The sequence below is a fragment of the Patella vulgata genome, chromosome 4 (genome assembly GCF_932274485.2).
Source record: "Patella vulgata chromosome 4, xgPatVulg1.2, whole genome shotgun sequence".
NCBI lineage: Eukaryota > Metazoa > Mollusca > Gastropoda > Patellidae > Patella > Patella vulgata.
The window spans coordinates 31,764,470-31,785,796 of NC_065882.2; the positions used below are offsets into that span (position 1 = coordinate 31,764,470).

General features: G+C 35.3%; 1 protein-coding gene across 1 annotated transcript in view; it reads right to left on the bottom strand.

Moving 5' to 3' along the window:
• The window catches only part of LOC126817143 (ubiquitin-protein ligase E3C), a 477,264-nt gene that overhangs the window by 26,672 nt on the left and 429,265 nt on the right, over positions 1–21,327 (bottom strand). Inside the window, exon 24 of the mRNA XM_056100098.1 lies at positions 6,557–6,687. Coding sequence (XP_055956073.1) covers positions 6,557–6,687 — 131 coding nt within the window. The remainder of the gene's footprint in view (positions 1–6,556; positions 6,688–21,327) is intronic.

Here is a 21,327-nt window from a genome sequence, read left to right on the forward strand (position 1 = left end):
AAATCTGTGCGGTGATGAAGTTTTAATGGCTGTTATCCAAATTGTTGACTTTTCACGTTGATTTTAAAATAACTTCTAAATGGCCTATACACCTCAAACATGTCTATTTAGAGTGACTTGTTTGCGTAATATACAAATATGTAATCAATTTGGATGTACATTGTATTGTTCTAATTTTATTTTGCATCCAAAATGAACTATTCACTTTTATTTTCATAATTTCCACAACCTCACATTTATTTTCAGGATTTCCAAAGCCTCTGGCGAAATCACTATTGTATACATAAACTGCAAAATTGGCATAGTTAATGTCAGTTTGTCTTATATCAATATACAAAAGATTCGAATTTGATGCGATGTATACTTTTCCTAATATTCAGTCTCGAAATTCATTGCACACTGAAAACGTACAAAATATACACATTTCCACCTTAAATTTTGGCCATGTGGAACAGAGGTTAAAATTCTGAAAAAATTGATAATAAAACTTCAAATACCCTACTATAACATACATTAAAGTCCATCTTGTGTATTTGATGGCTTATATTTTTAATTGGCACATGAAATCTGTGCGGTGATGAAGTTTTAATGGCTGTTATCCAAATTGTTGACTTTTCAGGTTGATTTAATATAACTTCTAAATGACCTATATACTCCCCAAACAGGATTATTTAAAGTGATGTTTTTACGTAGATTACAAATATGTAATCATTTTGGATGTACATTAAATTGTATTGTTCTAATTTTATTTTGTCTCTAAAATGAGAACAAAATGGTTAATACGCTTCACGAATTAGAATGATGGGTTTTGATGATCAGATTGAAAGTATTTCTGAAAGACTTAGATCCCTCATATTTGTCATTTTAGATCAACTCTTAACATAGAATAAGAATAAAGACTCTTTTGGGATCCAGGGAGTATCGTTTCATTTTAGTTTTGCTTTAAAACAGATGAAAACGTGTTTTGTCTATTTAGAAAGTTGAAGTACGGCCTTATGTAGTTTCACTATCTCTAGACGCATCAAAACTACAGGCCGCTATCCTTAACGCATCGTCTTGAAACTATGTATACTAGCTTTTCCTTATACCCTATTGTTTTTTGTGCGTGCCAGACCCTGGGGCAGAGAGCCATGCTCAATTTTTGCATGTGTCAGTTTGCTGCCTACAAGCCAAGATTCTTAATGGATTGTCTTGAAGTTGTGCATACTTATTCCTTATACCCTAATAATGATCGCTATTGTTTTTTGTGTGACCATCCCCCAGGGGCAGAGCCACGTCTATTTTTTCTTTGTGTGTCTGTGTGTTTTGATCATCTTGAAAACTTGTCATACTTATTACTTATACCTTTAGGATGACCGCTGTTATTTTTCGTGCATGCCCGACCCCCAGGGGCATAGCAACGCCCATTTTGTTTATGTTTATCGCCTAGTAGCCGCAATTCTGAATGGATCATACTGGAGCGTGACAGGTGTCGGGCATGCACCAAAAGTTTAGAATTGCAGCCTGTGGACGATAACACTAAAATCTGGTGTTGCTGTGCCCCTGGGGGTCGGGCGGGCATACACCAAAAATCATAACAGTCATCCTTTGGGTATGAGGAATATATATGAATAGTTTTCAAGACAGTCCATTAAGAATTGCGACCTGTACCGCAAAAAAACACACAGACACACAAAGAAAAAATGGGTGTGGCTCTGACCCGGGTTGGGCAAGCACCAAAAAGAATAGGAAACATCCTTAGGGTATAAGCAATAAGTATGCAGTTTCAAGACCATACGTTAAAAATTGCGGCCTGTAGTTTTCAAGTGTTCAGTGATAATGTAACAACACTACTGTACATGTACTTCAACTTTCTAAGCAGACAAAACAAGTTTTCCCCTGTGTTGGAAATCAAAATTAAATTGAAACGATTTAGAATGGTATGAAGTAGATGCAAAATTATTACATATTCATGATCAAGGCAATAAGGTACTATAAATAGACACGTTTGAGGGGTATAGGTCATTTAAAAGTTATTTTAAAATCAACGTGAAACGTCAACAATTTTCATAATAGCTATTAAAACTCCATCACCGCACAGATTTCAAGTGTGAATTAAAAATATAAGACCCCAAAATACACAAGATGGACATTAATGTGTGTTATAATAGGGTAAATGAAGTTTCATTTTCAACCAGTTTTAAAATTTTAACCTCTGTCCCACATAGCCAAAATTGAAGGAGAAAATGGGTAAATTTAGAAGTTATTTTAAAATCAACGTGAAACGTCAACAATTTTGATAATAGCTATTAAAACTCCATCACCGCACAGATTTCAAGTGCGAATTAAAAATATAAAACCCCAAATACACAAGATGGACTTTAATGTGTGTTATAATAGGGTAAATGAAGTTTCATTTTCAACCAGTTTTAAAATTTTAACCTCTGTCCCACATGGCCAAAATTGAAGGAGAAAATGGGTAAATTTTGTAAATTTTCCGTGTGAATGAGGCTGAATATTTTGAAAAGTATACATTCAATCGACTCAGGATCTTTTGTAAATGGATAAAATACCAACTGACATTAACTATGCCAATTTTGGAGGTTATGTATACAACAGTGACTTTGCCAGAGGCTGTGGAAATCGTGAAAAAAAAGTGAATAGTTCATTTTGCCACCTGGTGGCCCAAAAAGTTTGAATCGCACATTAAGTGTGATGCTAAATTCGTAATCTACACCAAAAGTTGTCTTAGATTACAAAGTTAGAGAGTTGTACTCCAATTACAAATGTGAGTTTAAAGCAATTGAAAATCTGAGAAAAACTTTTCAATTTATAGTCCGTTTCAGTACCCTAATTTCAAATGGTCATATCTCTGTGAGGTTTTTTTTATCTATAGTGGTAAAATTTTTGGATTTGTTAGGTTAAGACTATATACTATAACATATATTTTTTATAATTTTTTTGGAAGGGGTCATGTTCCCCACTTTCCGAAATTTGGTCCAGTTGACATGGAATGACCCTTCAATAACCAATTGTCATCTTGTAGTCTTGTATAGAGAGTATAATTTATATTATACACATTTCATCTTTTTTTTTAGCAATTCAAATCACTCTTATTTACCGAATTTTATGTCGAATTACGCGATAATCATTACATACTCCCTCAATGTATATAAATGTACATTTCATTAACTTTTTATGTAATTTACAACCACTTTTTATATATTTTTCATCCACTTTTTATATATTTTTCATCCACTTTTATAATGTATTTATTATGCTGACCGTAACGTAAATTTACATGCTTCCCGAAAGGGTTTTTTATGTAATAAAATCTATCTATCACGGTTGACCTCAATACTGATATGCAAATACATGTAGTTGATGTTTTTCGGCACCATAAATAATTTAGAAACTAATCGTTAATTTATTTTCGCTACTAAAAACTAAAAAACTCCAAATATTTGAAACATTGACGTGTATTTTATTTATCAGTTACATTTTGGCCTGATTTTTTTAAACGCTAGACCATACATGTTGTTAGAGAAATGCGTGGTCTAACATATAAGCGATAGATCAAGGTCCATATTTTTATTTCATTAAATGCAACTTTATATATATGGTACGCAATACAAAAGACACGTAAGAGAAACGTAGATCATAGCGAGCACACACGCCTATCTAAAGACCTGTCTTTAACTATACAAAGACCTGCGTTAAACACACGGTCGAATGAAATCGTACGGTAAAACAGTTTTACTTCCAAAATTTTGATTTAACACGTATGTGTCAGATAGAGCCTATTGGTCCTTCATTATACTCCTTTTGGTGCAGTTATCGCAACGAGCGAGAAAACACGCCAATTAAACAATACACACCAATGACATTCATTTTTTACTGGTCGGTTAATAAACACACCTCTACAGAAAAAGCACCGTCGCACAGTTCTCACCCCTATCGTTAATGAACTCACCTCTCAGACAGTTTTTCAACCTTGTTAATTAACACACCTTATTTACAATTTTAACGCGACAATACCGAGTAATAGTCGGGAAATTAATTCTCTTTCGATAGACGTACAAATAACAAGCCAAACAGAGATTTATATAAGGGCTGCGTACAGATCAACCACTTAGTAGTTCTCAGTGAGAGCATTCACAAGGTACAACAAAATGAAATAAGGGCCATTACTCTAGATGTAATTAATGGAAATAGCTGAAATTCAATAATTTACTAATTTAAATGACACATATACATTTCATATAGATCGGCAGATAACCTTTGATGTTAGAGTGTTCCCAAAGTGCAACAAAGTGAAACAAGGGCCATAATTCTAGCAGTAATTAAAGGAAATTATTGAAATTAAATAGGAATCTTCATCCCACTAATGTAAACAGCATATATCAATTTCAAAATAATCCAATTATAAATGTAGTCTGTAGAGTGTTCACAAGAAATTGTGCACAACGGACAGACGGGGGTAACTTCTGCTACTGAGAGTCCTATTGAAATATAATTTTTGATATTTTCGAAATAGTCCAATACGACGGCGATATCACTGGAATAGGACAAAAATGGGATTGAAATTGATATATTTAGATATATACTGTGACCTGTGAACTCTCATTTTTGAATTAGACCTGTCAACAAAGAAAACTGTCAACTTGCTTATGTTTGTACTGTATAACTGTTTCTTGTATATGTTTATTTACATAATATTCCTTGTATATGTTTATTTACATAATATTCCTTAACATTACAAAGTCTGATCATTTCAATTGTTATCCCGTGATTTGATTGACCGTTGTCCTGTCAATATGCTTTGCCAGCCCACTCCGAATAACAAGTGTGGAGAGGATCAACAGCTTCTCTTACTCACAACATTGAGATATTATTAATGTTATCATAATTATTCTGTAAGTTTCATATCGATCAGCAGATAACCTTTGATGTTAGAGTGTTCACAAGGTGCAACAAAGTGAAACAAGGGCCATAATTCTAGCGGTAATTAACGGAAATTATTGAAATTACATAGGCATCTTCATCCCACTAATGTAAACAGCATATATCAATTTCAAAACAATCCAATTGTAAATGTAGTCTGTAGAGTTTTCACAAGAAATTGTGGACAACGGACGGATGGGGGCAACTTCTGTTACTAAAGAGTTCTATTGAAATATAATTTTTGATATTTTCGAAATAGTGCAATATGACGGCGATATCACTGGAATAGGACAAAAATGGGATCGAAATTGATATATTTAGATATATACTGTGACCTGTGAACTCTAATTATTGAATTAGACCTGTCAACAAAGGAAACTGTCAACTTGCTTATGTTTGAACTGTATAACTGTTTCTTGTGTATATGTTTATTTACATAATATTCCTTAACATTACAAAGTCTGATCATTTCAATTGCTATCCCGTGATTTGTTTGACCGTTGTCCTGTCAATTTGCTTTGCCAGCCCACTCCGAATAACAAGTGTGGTGAGGATCAACAGCTTCTCTTACTCACAACACGGAGATATTATTAATGTTATCATAATTATTCTGTAAGTTTCATGGATATCAGTTGATAATTGTGGTCTGCAGTGGTGCCACATGAAATGTGTGGTAACCTGATAGCTCGGAAACCACTAAATAGAAGTGGTCAAAATTGGGCTGCTCAGAGATATTATTAATGTTATCATGATCTGTAAGTGTCATTGAAATTGGTTGATTATTATGGTCTGCAGCCATGCCACATGAAATATGTGGTAACCTGATATCCCTGAAACCACTAACCAGAAGTGACCGAAATTTTACCTGCTCTGAGATATTATTAATGTTATCATAATGTGTGAGTTTAACTGAAATCGGTTGATTATTGCGGATTGTTGCCGTGCCAAACGAAATGTGTGGTAACCCAATATCTCGGTAACCACAAACTGAAAGTGGACAAAAGTTTGGCTACTCTGAGATATCATCAATGTTATCATAATCTGTAAACTTCATTCAAATCGGATAATAATTGTGGTCTGTAGTTGTAAGGGTATTTTGAAATTCTTGCTTACCACATGTGGTAAATAGCTACTGCCCATAAAAATTATATCAAACAAAAGAAAAGGATATCTGCTTCCAGTATATTTTTAAATTATTACAAAAGATTAAATAGTCACTGTCTGACGTTCAGTTGAAGAAAGGTTGAAACTTTTTTCCAAATCGAGCAATGGAGCTGTGACACGTACTATAGGTATTGATGTTCCTTTAATTCATAATTATATATGTAACTAGTGGTTTACCTGGCTTTGCACGGGTAGAGCACTTAACGGAAAGTCATGCAACTCTGAATAGTCTGAAACTGGAGTGGTAGATCGATGCCACCTGGGCTATGCCACTCCCTGACTTCAGCTGCTCTTATACCCCAAATTCATCCTCTGGGCATGCTTAGTGTTGCCGTCAACTCCAAACAGACAACTGACACAAATATTATATATATAGATTGATAGCACAGTTTTTTTATTTAAGGATAACAAAATGACTTGAAACAGGGAATAACAGCTAAAAATGACTTTATTTACATAAAATATTTACCTTAAAACCTAATAATGGCTGTTGTGAACAACTTGTAACAAACTTTAATAACTGATTCTTCTGTTTATCTGTGAAACCATAAACCACTTTCCAAAATATCTGAATTACTGGATGCTGATCAGTAAAACCACCTTTATAATTTACAGTATGTAATTATTATGTCAGTTAAAAAAATGTTATGTCTGTCATAATCAGTTCAAATGTTACAGCTACCTAAAATACGAATATCTTCTACAAAATAATTATTCACATCATAAATTTCTAAATAAATTTACACTAAATGTTCTGGAGAAAAATACAGAAATTTATATAATAAAAAATAGAGACGTAAAAATTGTTCCAAAGAAAGCTATGTCCACCAACAGATTTTGTGAACAGCTATTTTAACAGTTCTCATGCAATAGTTTCTTTACTACTGCTAAAGGTAAGTGGCCAGATAATGAAACATACACCCACAACAGCAATACCGTCCAAGCAGTTCAAAGGGTTTGTTGAATATTTATTCTTTTTAAGGTAATGAGAGCAATTGCAAGACACTAAAACTTGATCAGGAGAAACAACCAATTAAGTAATCATTAAGATTTTACTGGCTTCTAGTTCTACTATTATACAAATCATTAGGCTAGTTCTTCTCATTAAGGCCACACCAATTTATTTCTTTGTTTCTCTGGGAATTTTTTTTCCATTTCGGAGGAGAGAATAAAATAAAACTGACTCTTGATGGTATTTTGCCTATCTATTTAGATTTTGCTCATCTATTTAGATGCACCATAATAACAATAATCTGATACTCCATATTTCATTGGCTGAGAATAGTCCTGACCTTCGATTTTCGGGATCTGATAGGATGAATCATTGAACTGAAGACAGTTGTTATGATAACTGGCATGCAGCAGCCAGAATAGTTTACAGCAGTGATGGTATTTCGCCCGTATATTCCGGACATGTCAGATGCTATTTTCCAAATGTCCTAAATTGTCCAACCAGGAATATGCCCAATCCGACATCAAGACATTATCAATAATATTCAAAATTCAACAAAATTAATATAGTGTACTGAGTGTATAACTACAACTTAACCAGATTATTGTTGATAATAGGCTGGATTGATTAGTTAATAAAGTGATCAATGTATTTATCGTGTTATACCGTCTATACACCTATCTTCATTAACCACTTAATCTGCTTTGATTGGCTGACTTAACACCGTAAAACTGGTATCAAAAAACCGGTAAATCACGTCCCAGGTAATTATACACATTTGGAAATCAGTAAATCTCATCCCAGGTAATGTATCTTCTTTAAATCACAAATGAATTAAGTTTTCCACCTGTACACGTTTACAGAAGTCAACCTTGCGATGTACAAATGCACAACGATAATCTCGTGAGACGAAGGAAAATATTTATTAACTTGAAACACGTGATTATTAAAAGGCTCCACCAAACGATAAACCATTAGTTGCACTTACGGTTCTTTGATAATCATCGTTTCTCGCATAGTAATATATTTGTTAAAAAAGAATAACATGCCTATGAATTTATTTGAAAATGACCCACACAAAATCAAAAGAAAATATTTACACGACATGCTCTCTTTTTACAAGACTCTAGAAATTGTTAACGATAACCTGTAAGCTGCACGTTGATGCATACCTCGACAAGCTTCTCGTAGATGGCAGTACCTATCGATAAATTAGTGCGTACAAAGCAAGTTTTTTTTTGTGGAAAATATTAGAAATAGCAATGATCAAAGCTGATTAACCGATAATCCATATCTTATTGTAATATGTGCAAATAAACCTTACGGTTCTTTTGTGAATCAGGAAAACCGCAAGGTGTCAATCATTGAGAATGGCGGCCGTGTGTTGATTGCAATTATTCCGTTTTACGAAATAACATTAGCAGTCATCGGTCAATCAAGCTCGTTTACTATTTGATAAAAGAAAAACAACGAAGTATTACCAAATATACACAAATTTTCAAATGTTCCAGCCGGGTATACCGGATATAACAATGCTCGCCGATGAAACAAAATAAGAGAACTAGCAAGTGTTAATCGCAGTCTCAACAATTGCTGTTCAATTAAATAAAACAAAAGACAACTATCAGTCTCACATAAAATGAAAAACACAAACAGCTGATACTATATATCACATATATGTGGGTATCTATAAACCTAACCCTAACCCTAATAATATATATCGGTGGACTGATGAACCCTAACCCAACCCTCATAATAGACTATAGAGTTTTATCGTAAATAAAATTAATAGAATCCTCTGTAACATACTGGTAATACGTGATGTAAATTGTAGGAGGTGTGTGTGTGTGTGTGTGTGTGGGGGGGGGGGGGGGGGTGCTATTCATCGTAGCTTTTTCGTAATTTAGCCATGACAACGGCACCTATGCTATTTTGTGTGAAAATCCAGATTGGTCGCGTCCCAATTGTAATTGTTCTTTAATAATGAGGTCAACTGACTACTTACTGACAATTCAGAATAAAAGTATTGTCTACAAGACTATGACATGGTAACAATTTGTTGTTGAAGGGGCGTCTATTATAGTCAATTATCAATTCCTTTTGATGGCACGTGTGAATTCACGTAATGTGGGAACTTGATTGACAGTATGCATTGACTCAGACTCTTTGGTGCTGAATTGAAAAGGTCATCAGGTATTATCCGACTGATACGTGTTAATGTACATGCGTTCAGCAAGGTTGACGGTGACTTCTGGCAATGTGTGCTTAAAAACAGGAGGTGAGCATTTAATTCATTTGTGATTTAAATCCCAAGATATATTACTTCAGGTGTTTTGTTTATTTTATTATTTAAAAGCCTGCCAATGTTTGATAATTGATATTTTTCAATATAAGTCAGTAAAATCTGCGTGTCTAACCGTGTTAAATTAACAATCTTTTTTGCATGCCGTGTTAGCTGATATTTGACTACGATATATGGATGTGCTGACTGTACATGCGAGGAAAGTCCGACTTCTTAAAATTCACGGTGGATCTGTCAAGCTAATTTCCGCAGCGGTTTTAAAATAATCGCAGAGGTCGGCGGTTTACTCATATTTGCTGAGGAAATTTTTAGTGGAATTTGAGCGTGGCCAGAGAGGATTGATTAATTGGCGCCCGTGATTTTTCATTTCCGCCTAGGCCCGACTTCGGGGAAATTTAGTACTTCCGCCGGACTTGTACTGCATTATCTGGGATGTGATTTAATGATTTCCAAATGTATAATTACCTGGAATGTGATTTACCGATTTTTGATATATTTGTCAATGGCAGAATTACTATTTTGAATGGATAATAATACTGCAACCACGGTAAGGTGCCTTTTTTTAATATTCACCATTATTATTCGCACTTCCTATGCAAATAATCGTAATCAAAATGAACAGATCGGATAGACGGCTCGCTGGTAAATAAACGATTCATCTAATAATTCAACAAAGTAGATAAATTAAGCAGGTCTTATTTCTATACGCATCTCGGGAAATTGAACTACTCGTGATAAGTGAACGGTCGGCCATTTCTAAACCCCTCTCGGAAAAATTAAATGCTGTACCATTAAATTAAGCCATAGTACTAATTAAACTATTTTTGTAATTTTCAAACGATTATTATCAATTATCAAACGATGTTTTGAAATTAAACTATATACCTAGTTTTTAGCGCTATAACCCCCATTATAAACGATACCAGTTTTACAGTGTAATCCTCTGTCGGACAATTCATCAATCCAATCCTGAACAGAAGTCATAGCTTCTCCTTTGTCGGACTACATATCAATCTAATTAGAGTGATTATCAACTTAATCTATGTGATTAAACCATGATTTCTCCATTGTCGGACGTTTTAATCTCCTTGATGTCGGCCAACAACATTTAACACCCCAAATCAATATACATTCTATCCGATAACTTGTCTGTGATATTCCTTCGGTGGAAGCCGAAGTTAAATAAAGCTATTTTACACACACACACATATATCCGATAAATACTAGACAATGCAAGCTCTGTTTCTGATCGCAAGTGGCGGTTATAGTACAATAACTGAAATGAAAGTAGAAATCTCGCAAGACATGTGAAATTAAGAGATGTAAACATGCCGAATCATCTGATGTCGGAGGAAAGAATCTATTTTGATGGCATATTCTCGGATTTATGATCATATTTTGAATGGGGTTTATGTTTTTAAATAAATAAATAAACACGCTAAGAAATGTTGACAAATATTTCAATTGGAATAATGTAATTTTGTAGGAATATTACTGACATAAATTTGAATACCGTACAGGAATTAAATATGAAAAAATAACGAGGTGCACATGATTTTTAATTGTGGTTTGAAACCGCCTGCTTAAATGCCCCTTTATTTTCGTGATGATTTACCCAACACTACCCAATACCACCTCAATATCACCACACACAGCTACGCAATACTACAACATAATGTTTACCCAGTTATCTCCCTTTGTAATCGATAAATAGATTTTATTGTGAATTAATGTGGATTTCGACATACAAATATGTAATGCGCAGGCGTGGTATAGCCGTTACTTTCAACTGAATGCTTACAGCAATGACCTTCAAGCCCAATCTCATTGTTTTATTAAACATGCATTATGCAAGAGCTAAATCTGCCTATTGCAGGTCTTTCTTTAGGCTTGAAATGTTTTCTAAAGTATTAATTAGAAATTAATTAACTGATCCAGGCCTTAATCAACTCTCGATCGCATCAGATTTCTCCGATATTAAATAGATTAGAATGGTTCAGCGATACTTTGATTTAATCAAATATGGAGGACCGACACTTAGCTGCGATCAACCAGTACGGTGGTTAAAATTATTGCACACGTCTGTCAAACATTCAAAGGCTAATATCTTCGCTTGCAATAGAGTAATTTGAATGAAATTTTCAAATTATTCATTTTACATCATCTACTTTCGAACTATTATAGCAAGAATGGCTAGTTCTTTATCTAAATCTTACATAATGTATCTTTAATAATGAGGAGTGGAAAGCAGGGGTAAAAAGATTAATGCAGTAAAAAGACAGAGAACAGGAAACAGGGCCAATCTTGTTACTATTCCAATGAATTCCGAACAAATCGATCATCGTCCAGACAACATAAAATTGTGTCGAAAATAAAACAACCACTTTGAATGATTATATCATATACGACAACAACATTGATATTAATTCAGTATTAGGGAGAAATAAACAAAGACATTTAAAAGTTATCACGACCAACAGACCATATGAACCTCCAAACACTAAATTCACTCAATATTAACATTAATCATAGCAATCTCATCCAGCTCACCTCAAACTGTATCAAAAATCACAAACTGATCAAAAACTTTAGAACAAAACAAACAACAATCTAATGCAATTTCAAAAGGCGGTCAAAAATGAAGCGTCTGTTTTAACAACTTCAATTGGATTAACAAGCCGACAGTGAGTCTGATGTCCCCCGCCGAAGTCCCAAAAAAATAGATGACACATATATTAATTATTCGCACATTAATTTTTTCCAAAAGTATTGAGCAATTTAACTATACACTAAGTTTCATCACTCTCTATCAGATAGAATCAAGATTATCTTGTCCCAAAGCATCAACCAATGAAATTGATTAGCTCTGCTTAGCTTCAGCCTGAAATGTTAATCATTGAACTCAGTCAAGACATTCACCTAATGAACATCTACATCAAGTTTAAACATTCTACCTCAATTTAAAGCAGAATTGTTATGTTTCAAAGTCTTGACCAATCAAATTGCTTATCACTCCTTCGTCTAAGCAGAAAATTTTCACCATCGAACTTAGTCAAGGTAATGATATAATGAATCTATATTTGGAGTTTCATCGCCCTCACTTCATAATAACCAAAGTTATCGTGCCCCAAAGTATCAACCAATCAGATTGCTTATCTCTGCTTACCATAAGCAGACAATGTTCATCATCGAACTCCATCAAGGCATTCACCTAACGAACGCCTACACCAAGTTTGAACATTTTACCTCAATTAGAAGGAGAGTTATTGTGTTCCAAGGTCTCATCCAATAAAAATGCTTATCACTCTGCTTACCCTCAGCAGAAAATGTTCATTATCGAACTTAGTCAAGGTATTACCCAAAGCTCAGTAAATCTGCAGGGCCCATCTTCCTAAGCTAATTAGTGGATTATTTTTAATCCTAATACCCTCTGCAAAATTGCAAATAACTAAAAAAAATATTTTCTATACAAAGAAATATTCTGTTCTTTTCAATGATATACCAGCGGCTGCCATGCAGGATACGCCCACATTTTCGAGAGATGGATAGAGAACAAGCTAAAAAGAAAGTGATTTTTCCTACAATCAAGGGCCATAATTCAGGAAATTACAATTCGATATGCGCAAATATCGAAAGGAACCGAGATCTTTGGGTTATAAACTTACATTTCAAGTTTCAACAAAATCGGATAAAAATTGTGACCTCTATAGGGTCCACTACTCCACAACCTTGATATACCATTATTTTACGCTATTTGAGAACGAGGGGTGGCCATTTTGCCTGTCAGTTTTGGGCCGATTTTCACAAAATTCGAACTCAGCCTTCCTTAGGGTGTAACGGTGATACACTAAAAGGTTTTTTTTTTAAATAGGATAAAAATTATGACCTCTATAGGGTCCACAAGCTAAAAATGCGATTTTTCCTACAATCAAGGGCCATAATTCAGGAAATTACAATTCGATTTACGAAAATTTTGAAAGGAACCGATATCTTTGTGTTATAAACCTACATTTCAAGTTTCAACAAAATCGGATAAAAATTGTGACTTCTATAGGGTCCACAACCTTGATATACCATATTTTTAAGTCAGTTTTGGGCCGATTTTCACGAAATTCGAACTCAGCCGTCCTTAGGATGTAATGGTGATATAATAATACGTTTTTTTAAATCGGATAAAAATTATGACCTGAGTCCACAAACTAAAAATGCGATTTTAAGTACAATCAGGGGCCATAATTCAGGAAGTTACAGTCTCATATGCACGGATATCGAAAGGAACCGAGTTTCAACAAAATCGGATAAAAATTGTGACCTCTATAGGGTCCACAACCTTGATATACCATATTTTTACGTTATTTGAGAACCAAAAGTGGCCATTTTGTCTGTCAATTTTGGGCCGATTTTCACGAAATTCGAACTCAGCCATGCTTAGGGTGTAACGGTGATATAATAATACGTTTTTTTAAATCGGATAAAAATTATGACCTCTATAGGTTACACAAGCTAAAATAAAAACGTGATTTTTCGTACAATCAGGGGCCATAATTCAGGAAGTTACGGTCCCATATGCGCAAACATCAAAATGAACCGAGATCTTTGGGTTATAAACTTACATTTCAAGTTTCAACAAAATCGAATAAAAATTGTCACCTCTATAGGGTCCACAACCTTGATATACCATATTTTTACGCTATTTGAAAACAAAGGGCGTCCATTTTGTCTGTCAGTTTTGGGTCGATTTTCACGAAATTCGAACTCAGTCATCCTTAGGGTGTAACGGTGATATAATAATACAGTTTTTTAAATGGGATAAAAATTATGACCTCTATAGGTTCCACAAGCTAAAAACACGATTTTTTGTACAATCAGGGGCCATAATTCAGGAAATTACGGTCCAATATGCGCGAATATCGAAAGGAACCGAGATCTTTGAATTATCAATTTACATTTCACGTTTCAACAAAATCGGATAAAAATTGTGACCTCTATAGTGTCCACAAGCTAAAAACGTGATTTTTCGTACAAACAGGGGTCATCATCCATGAAGTTTCGATCTGATACATGCCAATATCGATACATACCAAGATCTTTTAGAGATAAACCTATATTTCAAGTTTCGTCAAAATCAGATAAGAATTGTGACCTGTAGAGTGTCCACAAACAAATTGTGGACGGACGGACGGACGGACAGGGGCGACGACAATATACGTCCACATGGAAATGTGGCATATAAAAAGGCGATTTTTCAGACAATAAGGGGCCATAATTCAGGAAGTTACGATCCGATATGAGCAAATATCGAAAGGAACCAAGATCTTTAGGTTATAAACATTTAATGTTTTCGGATCATCAGAAGTCTGCAAAATCTCCCCCCAAAATCCAGGAAATGGCATTTCAGGGACTCTAGATTCAAATAGTTTTCGGGTGTGGGGGCATGCCCCCTATTTGGGGCATGTGCATCAGTCACTCGTATTTTTGCTAAACGCGCCCCTATATCCATACAAAATCATTATGTACGCCCCTGGGTTCAGGTATGATACATGATACAAACAAATGGCCCCAATAATCGCATAATAGGATCATAACGTTTACATTCCCCTCCAAAATCCGCACCCTAGCCTGATCTGATCCAAAATTAAATGCGATAAGTAATGTAGTCTATACAGAAACTACACATATTATAAACATCAAATCATCAAATAATTATAGTCTAGAGGTTAAACATCGAAGAATACGAGTCTGGAAACCAACGTTCCTAGAGTTCCTCTCTCTAGTCACGGGGAACAAAAAGAAAGATTATTGTCTCGTTTCCTTGATTTACTCTCTTTCTTCTCTCTCTCTCTCTCTCTCTCCGAACAATCAGACAAAATTCGAAGTCCTTATAAACAGTATCTGGAAAATAGTTCACCATGTAGAAACACCCACCATATATCCCATACACCTAACACATTTCATATTTAATTAAATGAAATGAATGATTAATGTGTTAAATTACCGTGTTATAATAATATTATGCAAATAACGCTATATCAGAGGCTTCATTAATTATTGAGAAATTATGCGACCTTTCAACCCAAAGTCAATCCATTGAAAATATGTAAGAAGAATATTGCAATTATTTTATTTTGATAAAAGACCGAGTGTGGTTCTCGCACTAGATGAATCCTCTTCAAGCTATAATGTTGTGAAAGTTGAATTTTCAAAACGAAACCAACCCAACAATGGAAATGCTCTTATGCAAGGTGGGAGCCACGGTGGCTAAGTGGGCAAGACGTGGGAAAGGTGGAGGTCGCGTTTTCTATCCCTGCATTGGACGATAATGTTCATCAGGATTTTCCGACGTGGTTTCCCCTTGTCAGTGATGCAGGGCCTGACAAAAACAGCTGTCTTGTGTTTTCGGATGAGACGGAAAACCGAGGGCCCGTGTATACATTAGCGTGAAAATAAAAGATACCTTGGCAGTTTGAATTCGATATAATAGTACGCCATAGTGCCGCTGCCCGGGTAAATTCTCCCTCATAGCACATTGTATGGCGTATGTCCGTCTTCATTAGACCAGTAGGAACAGAACAGTAGAACGTTAAACCCCAGTTCATTTCATTTCTTATGCAAGGTAGGTCGGTTTGTTTTATTGCCTAAATCCCGAATAACCTGCTAGCTCGTTATTGGTCATTATCGAATCCAGAATAAAGTACGAAATTCAAGTTGCTCATATGGTCCGGTAAGGTTTAGGGAATGCAGAAATGATTTCCAGAATTCATCATGATCTAAGAAGCCGGGCTCCTGCGATCGGCAAAGGTGCTAAGCAAGACTTCGTGGTATGAGAAAGTTAGACGTCCATATCAACACATTTACCTGTTCGTTAGAGTAACAAAAACTAGTAACTATTCCAAAATATAGCAGTATTTTTGTGCTTTGGAAACCAACATCACACCTTAATGTGCCCCCCCCCCACCTTAAGGAGACCAACTGTATATAAATATACGCATTAAGGCCCCCGTTAGATTATAGAGGGACAAAAGTTTATAAACACGTTTTCCTGTCCGTTATAGTAACTAAAACTAGAAACTATTCCAAAATATAACAGTATTTTTCTGCTTTGAGAATCGACATCACACTTTGATGTGTACACCCGAATTTGAGATTTTGGGAAAGATGAAACAGAAATGAAACGGTAAAATTCCCAAATACATTTCACATGATCGTCAAAAGTCGCAAAGCGCATAATCGACCTGGTGTGTGAATACACCAACCTGTTTTTGCAAAATAAATTCAACTCAATGCGCATTAAGACTGAACCGGTCTTCAGCCCGAAATTTCTGAAAAATCGATAAATGATCTTGCACTTCGCCGAGTATTGCAAGAAGCTTTAATGACGTCGTTTTCGTGAAGTGTTAGGTTTCATGAGATAATTCATTAGTTTCATTATTAAAAAAAATAATGTTTTTCGTAACAAATTTCAGCTACAGAGTGACGGGGTATATATTTGTAAGTACTAGTTTTTAGCGCATTAGGGAGACCCGATTAAATCTACTGTACCGCTGCAATTTTTATCATATAGTGATTATTTTTATTTGTCAATGGGTTGCTCTTAAGGTTATCAGTTTTCAGCCCGAAATTTCGGAAAAAATCTAAAAATTAAAAATACCGATTTTTCTTCCGGATGAGCTCTGATATCGCACTTAGCCAAGTAGTTGTAAGAAGCTTTAATGACGTGGAGCCGACATGATGTCATTTTGGTGAAATTGTCGAAAATAAGCTTTTGCCTCCAAGTTAACAAAATAAAATGCCCGAAATCTCATTACTTTTTGGTCTTTTCCAACATGCGCCAGTCTTTGGACATCGATCATTATCTATTCAGTTATTTTTTCGGGAATTGAAATAGCTTTAAATTTCGTCTCAAGTGTGATGACGTTTATGTAAGTACTATTTTTTTGCACATTAGGGAGACCCGATTTAATCTACTGTATCTCTGAAATTTTTATAATATAGTGATTTTTATTTGAATTTCAATGGGTTGCTCTTAAGGTTATCTTGGTTTTTTTTAGCCCGAAATTTCGGAAAAAATCGATAGATGAAAAAAATTGATTTTTCTGCCCAATGAGTTCTGATCTTGCAAGAAGCTTTAATGACGTTGGTTCGACATGACGTCATTTTGGTGAAGTTGTCGAAAATATCCTTTTGCCTTCAAGTTAACAAAATAAAATGCTCGAAATCCCATTACTTTTTGGTATTTTTCAACGTGCGACAATTGATCAGTGTAATAAATGTGCTTTATCCCTTTTCTGTGAATGCAACTGGTTCAGTCTTTATGCGCATTTGATGGAATTTATTTTGCAAAAACAGGTTGCTGTATTCTCGCAACAAGTCGATTGTGCGCTTTGCGACTTCTGCAATCTAATTGGGAATTTTATTGTTTCATTTCTGTTTCTTCTTCCGCAAAATCTCAAAATTCGGATGTACACATCAAAATGTGATGTCGGTTCTAAAAACACAAAACTACTGCTATACTTTGGAATAGTTTCTAGATGTTGTTCATATAACAGACAGGAAAACGTGTTAATATGGACGTTTTATGTTTAATAGTTAACGGGGGTTGGGTGGCCAAATAGTGAACAGGTGCGTGCTGTATCATTAGGTCTGTCGTTAATTTAGTCAACTGGCGTGATTTCGATTCCCCGGTTGCAAGTGGCAAGAAGTAGGGTCGCTTGTCCATCCTCGGAGGTTTTCCCCGAGTACTACGGTTTCCTCCCACAGCTAAGGACACATAGGCGTAAGCTGGTCTCCTTAAGGTGGAAACTTATTCCATAGAACAATGAGTGATAAAGTAGATAATTCATTGGTTTCATTATTAAAAAAATAATTTTTTTCATAACAAATTTCGGCGAAAGTGTGATGACGTGTATATTTGTAAGTACTATTTTTTGCGCATGAGGTGGACCCGATTTAATCTACTGTACCGCTGCAATTTTTATAATATAGTGATTTTTTATTTTCTATTTTGCAGTCCGATTTCCCGGTCGTAAGTGACAAGAAGTTGGGTCGCCTGTCTATCCTCGGGGGTTTTCTCCGCATCCTCCGACAGCCTACGCGCAAGCGTATTATTGAAATAAAATTGAACCATCTGAGTCCCGAAATCACCTAGTTTCTGTCGAGTGGACGTTAAACCCCATTTTTCTCTCTCTCTTTAATAATTAAACTGTTGTCCCCCTATAATCTAATGTGGACCTTAATGCTTATATTTATACACAGCTGGTCTCCTTAAGGTGGAAACGTATTCCATAGAACAATGAGTGATGAAGTAGATATTTTCATGAGTTTCATTATTAAAAAAATAATCTTTTTCGTAACAATTTTCAGCTTCATCACTTTTCTGTAAATGCAACTGATTCAGTAATAATGCGCATTGGGTTGAACTGATTTTGCAAAAACTGGCCCCGAGTTCACAAAGCATTCTCAGACTTAAAGGACAATATTGGTGCCAGTCATTATCACATATGTGATAGAGCTGGTTAAACACATTCTAAATATAATTTTAACACAGAGATCATTGCTACGATAGCTGAGTAATACAGGTTTCCTGAATCGGAAGTGAAAACACGAGTCATCTTTCTATAAAACTGACTGATGTGACGAGTGATAACAGATACACGGCCGAATTTCTGCTCACTAATAATTCCTTTGAAGACCAAAAGTTGTTATATGGGACTGTAAGAGGATACCCGACAATTCAATAAAGTAATTGAATGTCATTAGATAAGAGAACACGAGAAAAATAGAAATAGTCCATACATTCCCTTGTTTATAGTCATTCTATACCTTATAAAAACATGGTAATGCACGGACTTGTTCTGTTTATCTTTCGTGTTCACTTATCTAGTGGCAGTCAATTCTTTTTATGAATTGTCAGATATCCTCTCACAGTCTCACACAACAACTTTTGGTCTTTGAAGGAATTATTAGTGAGCAGAAATTCGCCCGTATATCCGTTATCACTCGTCACATCAGTCAGTTATATAGAGAGATTCCGGCTGGATGACAAGATCTACACAAAGACAACACTCAATCACCCTAGAAGAGATATTTGTAGACTTATATCGAAGCTAAGGGTGAAAGAGCGGCTGCGAGACTACAAACACCAAGTCATCATCTGTGAGTGCGGAGAAGAATGTACCACCAACCATGTCCTGGTAGACTGCGAGGTATACGAGGAGGAGAGAAGGGAACTAGTGAGAACAATGGAGACCAACAACATACCATTCAACACTAAGAACCTACTCTTCCCGAGACCAGATCTGAAACTGCAAATCTTCGAACAAATCCACGCCCTAATGGACACAGTTGGACTAAGTAGAATAGTGAAGTAAGAGGGGGTCACGGTTAGACGGGCCCGGCATCTAAACACTAAATTACATACGGGATTTATACCAAACTGGCAGGATAGTGGAGTAAGGGGGAGTCACGATCAGACTGACTCGGCATCTAAACACTATTCCACCAAAAACAGACACCAAACCTACAGAGTGGGATAGTGGAGTAAGGGGAGGTCACGATAAGACGGGCCTGGCACTTAAACACAAACCCCACAAAGATGACATCTACCAAACTAGCAGGATAGTGGAGTAAGGGGGAGTTATGGTCAGACGAACTTGGCACCTGAACACTATCCCGCAAATAAAACTGATACCAAACCCAGAGAGTGGGATACTGGAGTAAGGGGAGGCCATGATAAGACGGGTCTGGCACCTAAACACTAACCCCAAACGATGACATCTACCAATCCAGAAGCAGACGAGATCATCTACCAAACGATATGTTTTATATTAAATAAAGGGAAGAACTTCCCACTAAACCAAATCCATGGCCTAAGGCCAAATGGAAAGATTGCAAAATCATATTCTAAAAAACAGGAATCAGCTTCGGCTCTCTTATGTCTTGTCTGCGATATCACTTATGTGGAAGCAGACGTTAAACACCAAGAACTACTACTACTTCATATTTTATCATTGCTTGATAATGATTAGAGAAGCCTAGTCGTAACGTCACTCAGTAATAAGTAGTAATTGTATTCCATAGAATTGTGACCAGTATATTCCAGTTCATTTACTTAATTCTATTGAAACAATTTACTTGATATCATCATGGCAGAATCTTATGAAAATCAGTTTAAAGGAGAGCTTTACAAGAAATATGAAGTTTGCTAGAAAATTTTAATTCCAAAGGAGGCGTATTTCACAATGATAGAGGATATTAAAGCAGCAGCAGGAGCTGGTGGAACAAAGAACAGACATGGATACTACCTACTATCAAAGTAAGTACGACAAAGACAATTTATTTCCTTAATTTTCAAAATTTACAAATTTGACATAAATATTCGAACAGCTGAGGTCAATTCGATTCCAAAAATATAAGTTCCATTCAAAATTATATCATTTCTTTTTTCAATATTTTCTCGCCATTTTTTTAGTTTTTTCCCACCATTTCCATTTCATTTTCTGATCTGTCTCGTTTTTAAACAGTTTGATTGATTTTTCTGAAACATCTGGAACTGGAAGTCAATAAGATTACAGCAATACAAGTCTCCGTCATTTCTTTTTTTTTTTTTCAGATTATTTTTTCGCCCGGGTGAAACGTTTCTCGCTATATTTAAGCTTATAACTTCGCGAGTTTTTGAGCGATTTTAATAATTATTTTTTCTTGTAAAGATTCTTTATATAACCCATGATAGGTAACAGGAAGTGGCCGTGAATATGAAAGCTTTCATATCTGCCTGGCATATCTAGTTATACATGTTTTTGTTCTGTCAGCGTTTTTTGAATATAGGGTGGGTATGGGGTGTATTTTTCATACATTACATATATGCATGGTCTAAGTATTTTTTAAATATAGTTTTTAAAAATTTATCGTATTTTTTCAGGTTTGAGATACTGCAGTGTGGTGATGTTGAGAACTCATCAAAAAACGTGCCACCCAAGATGAGGATCCA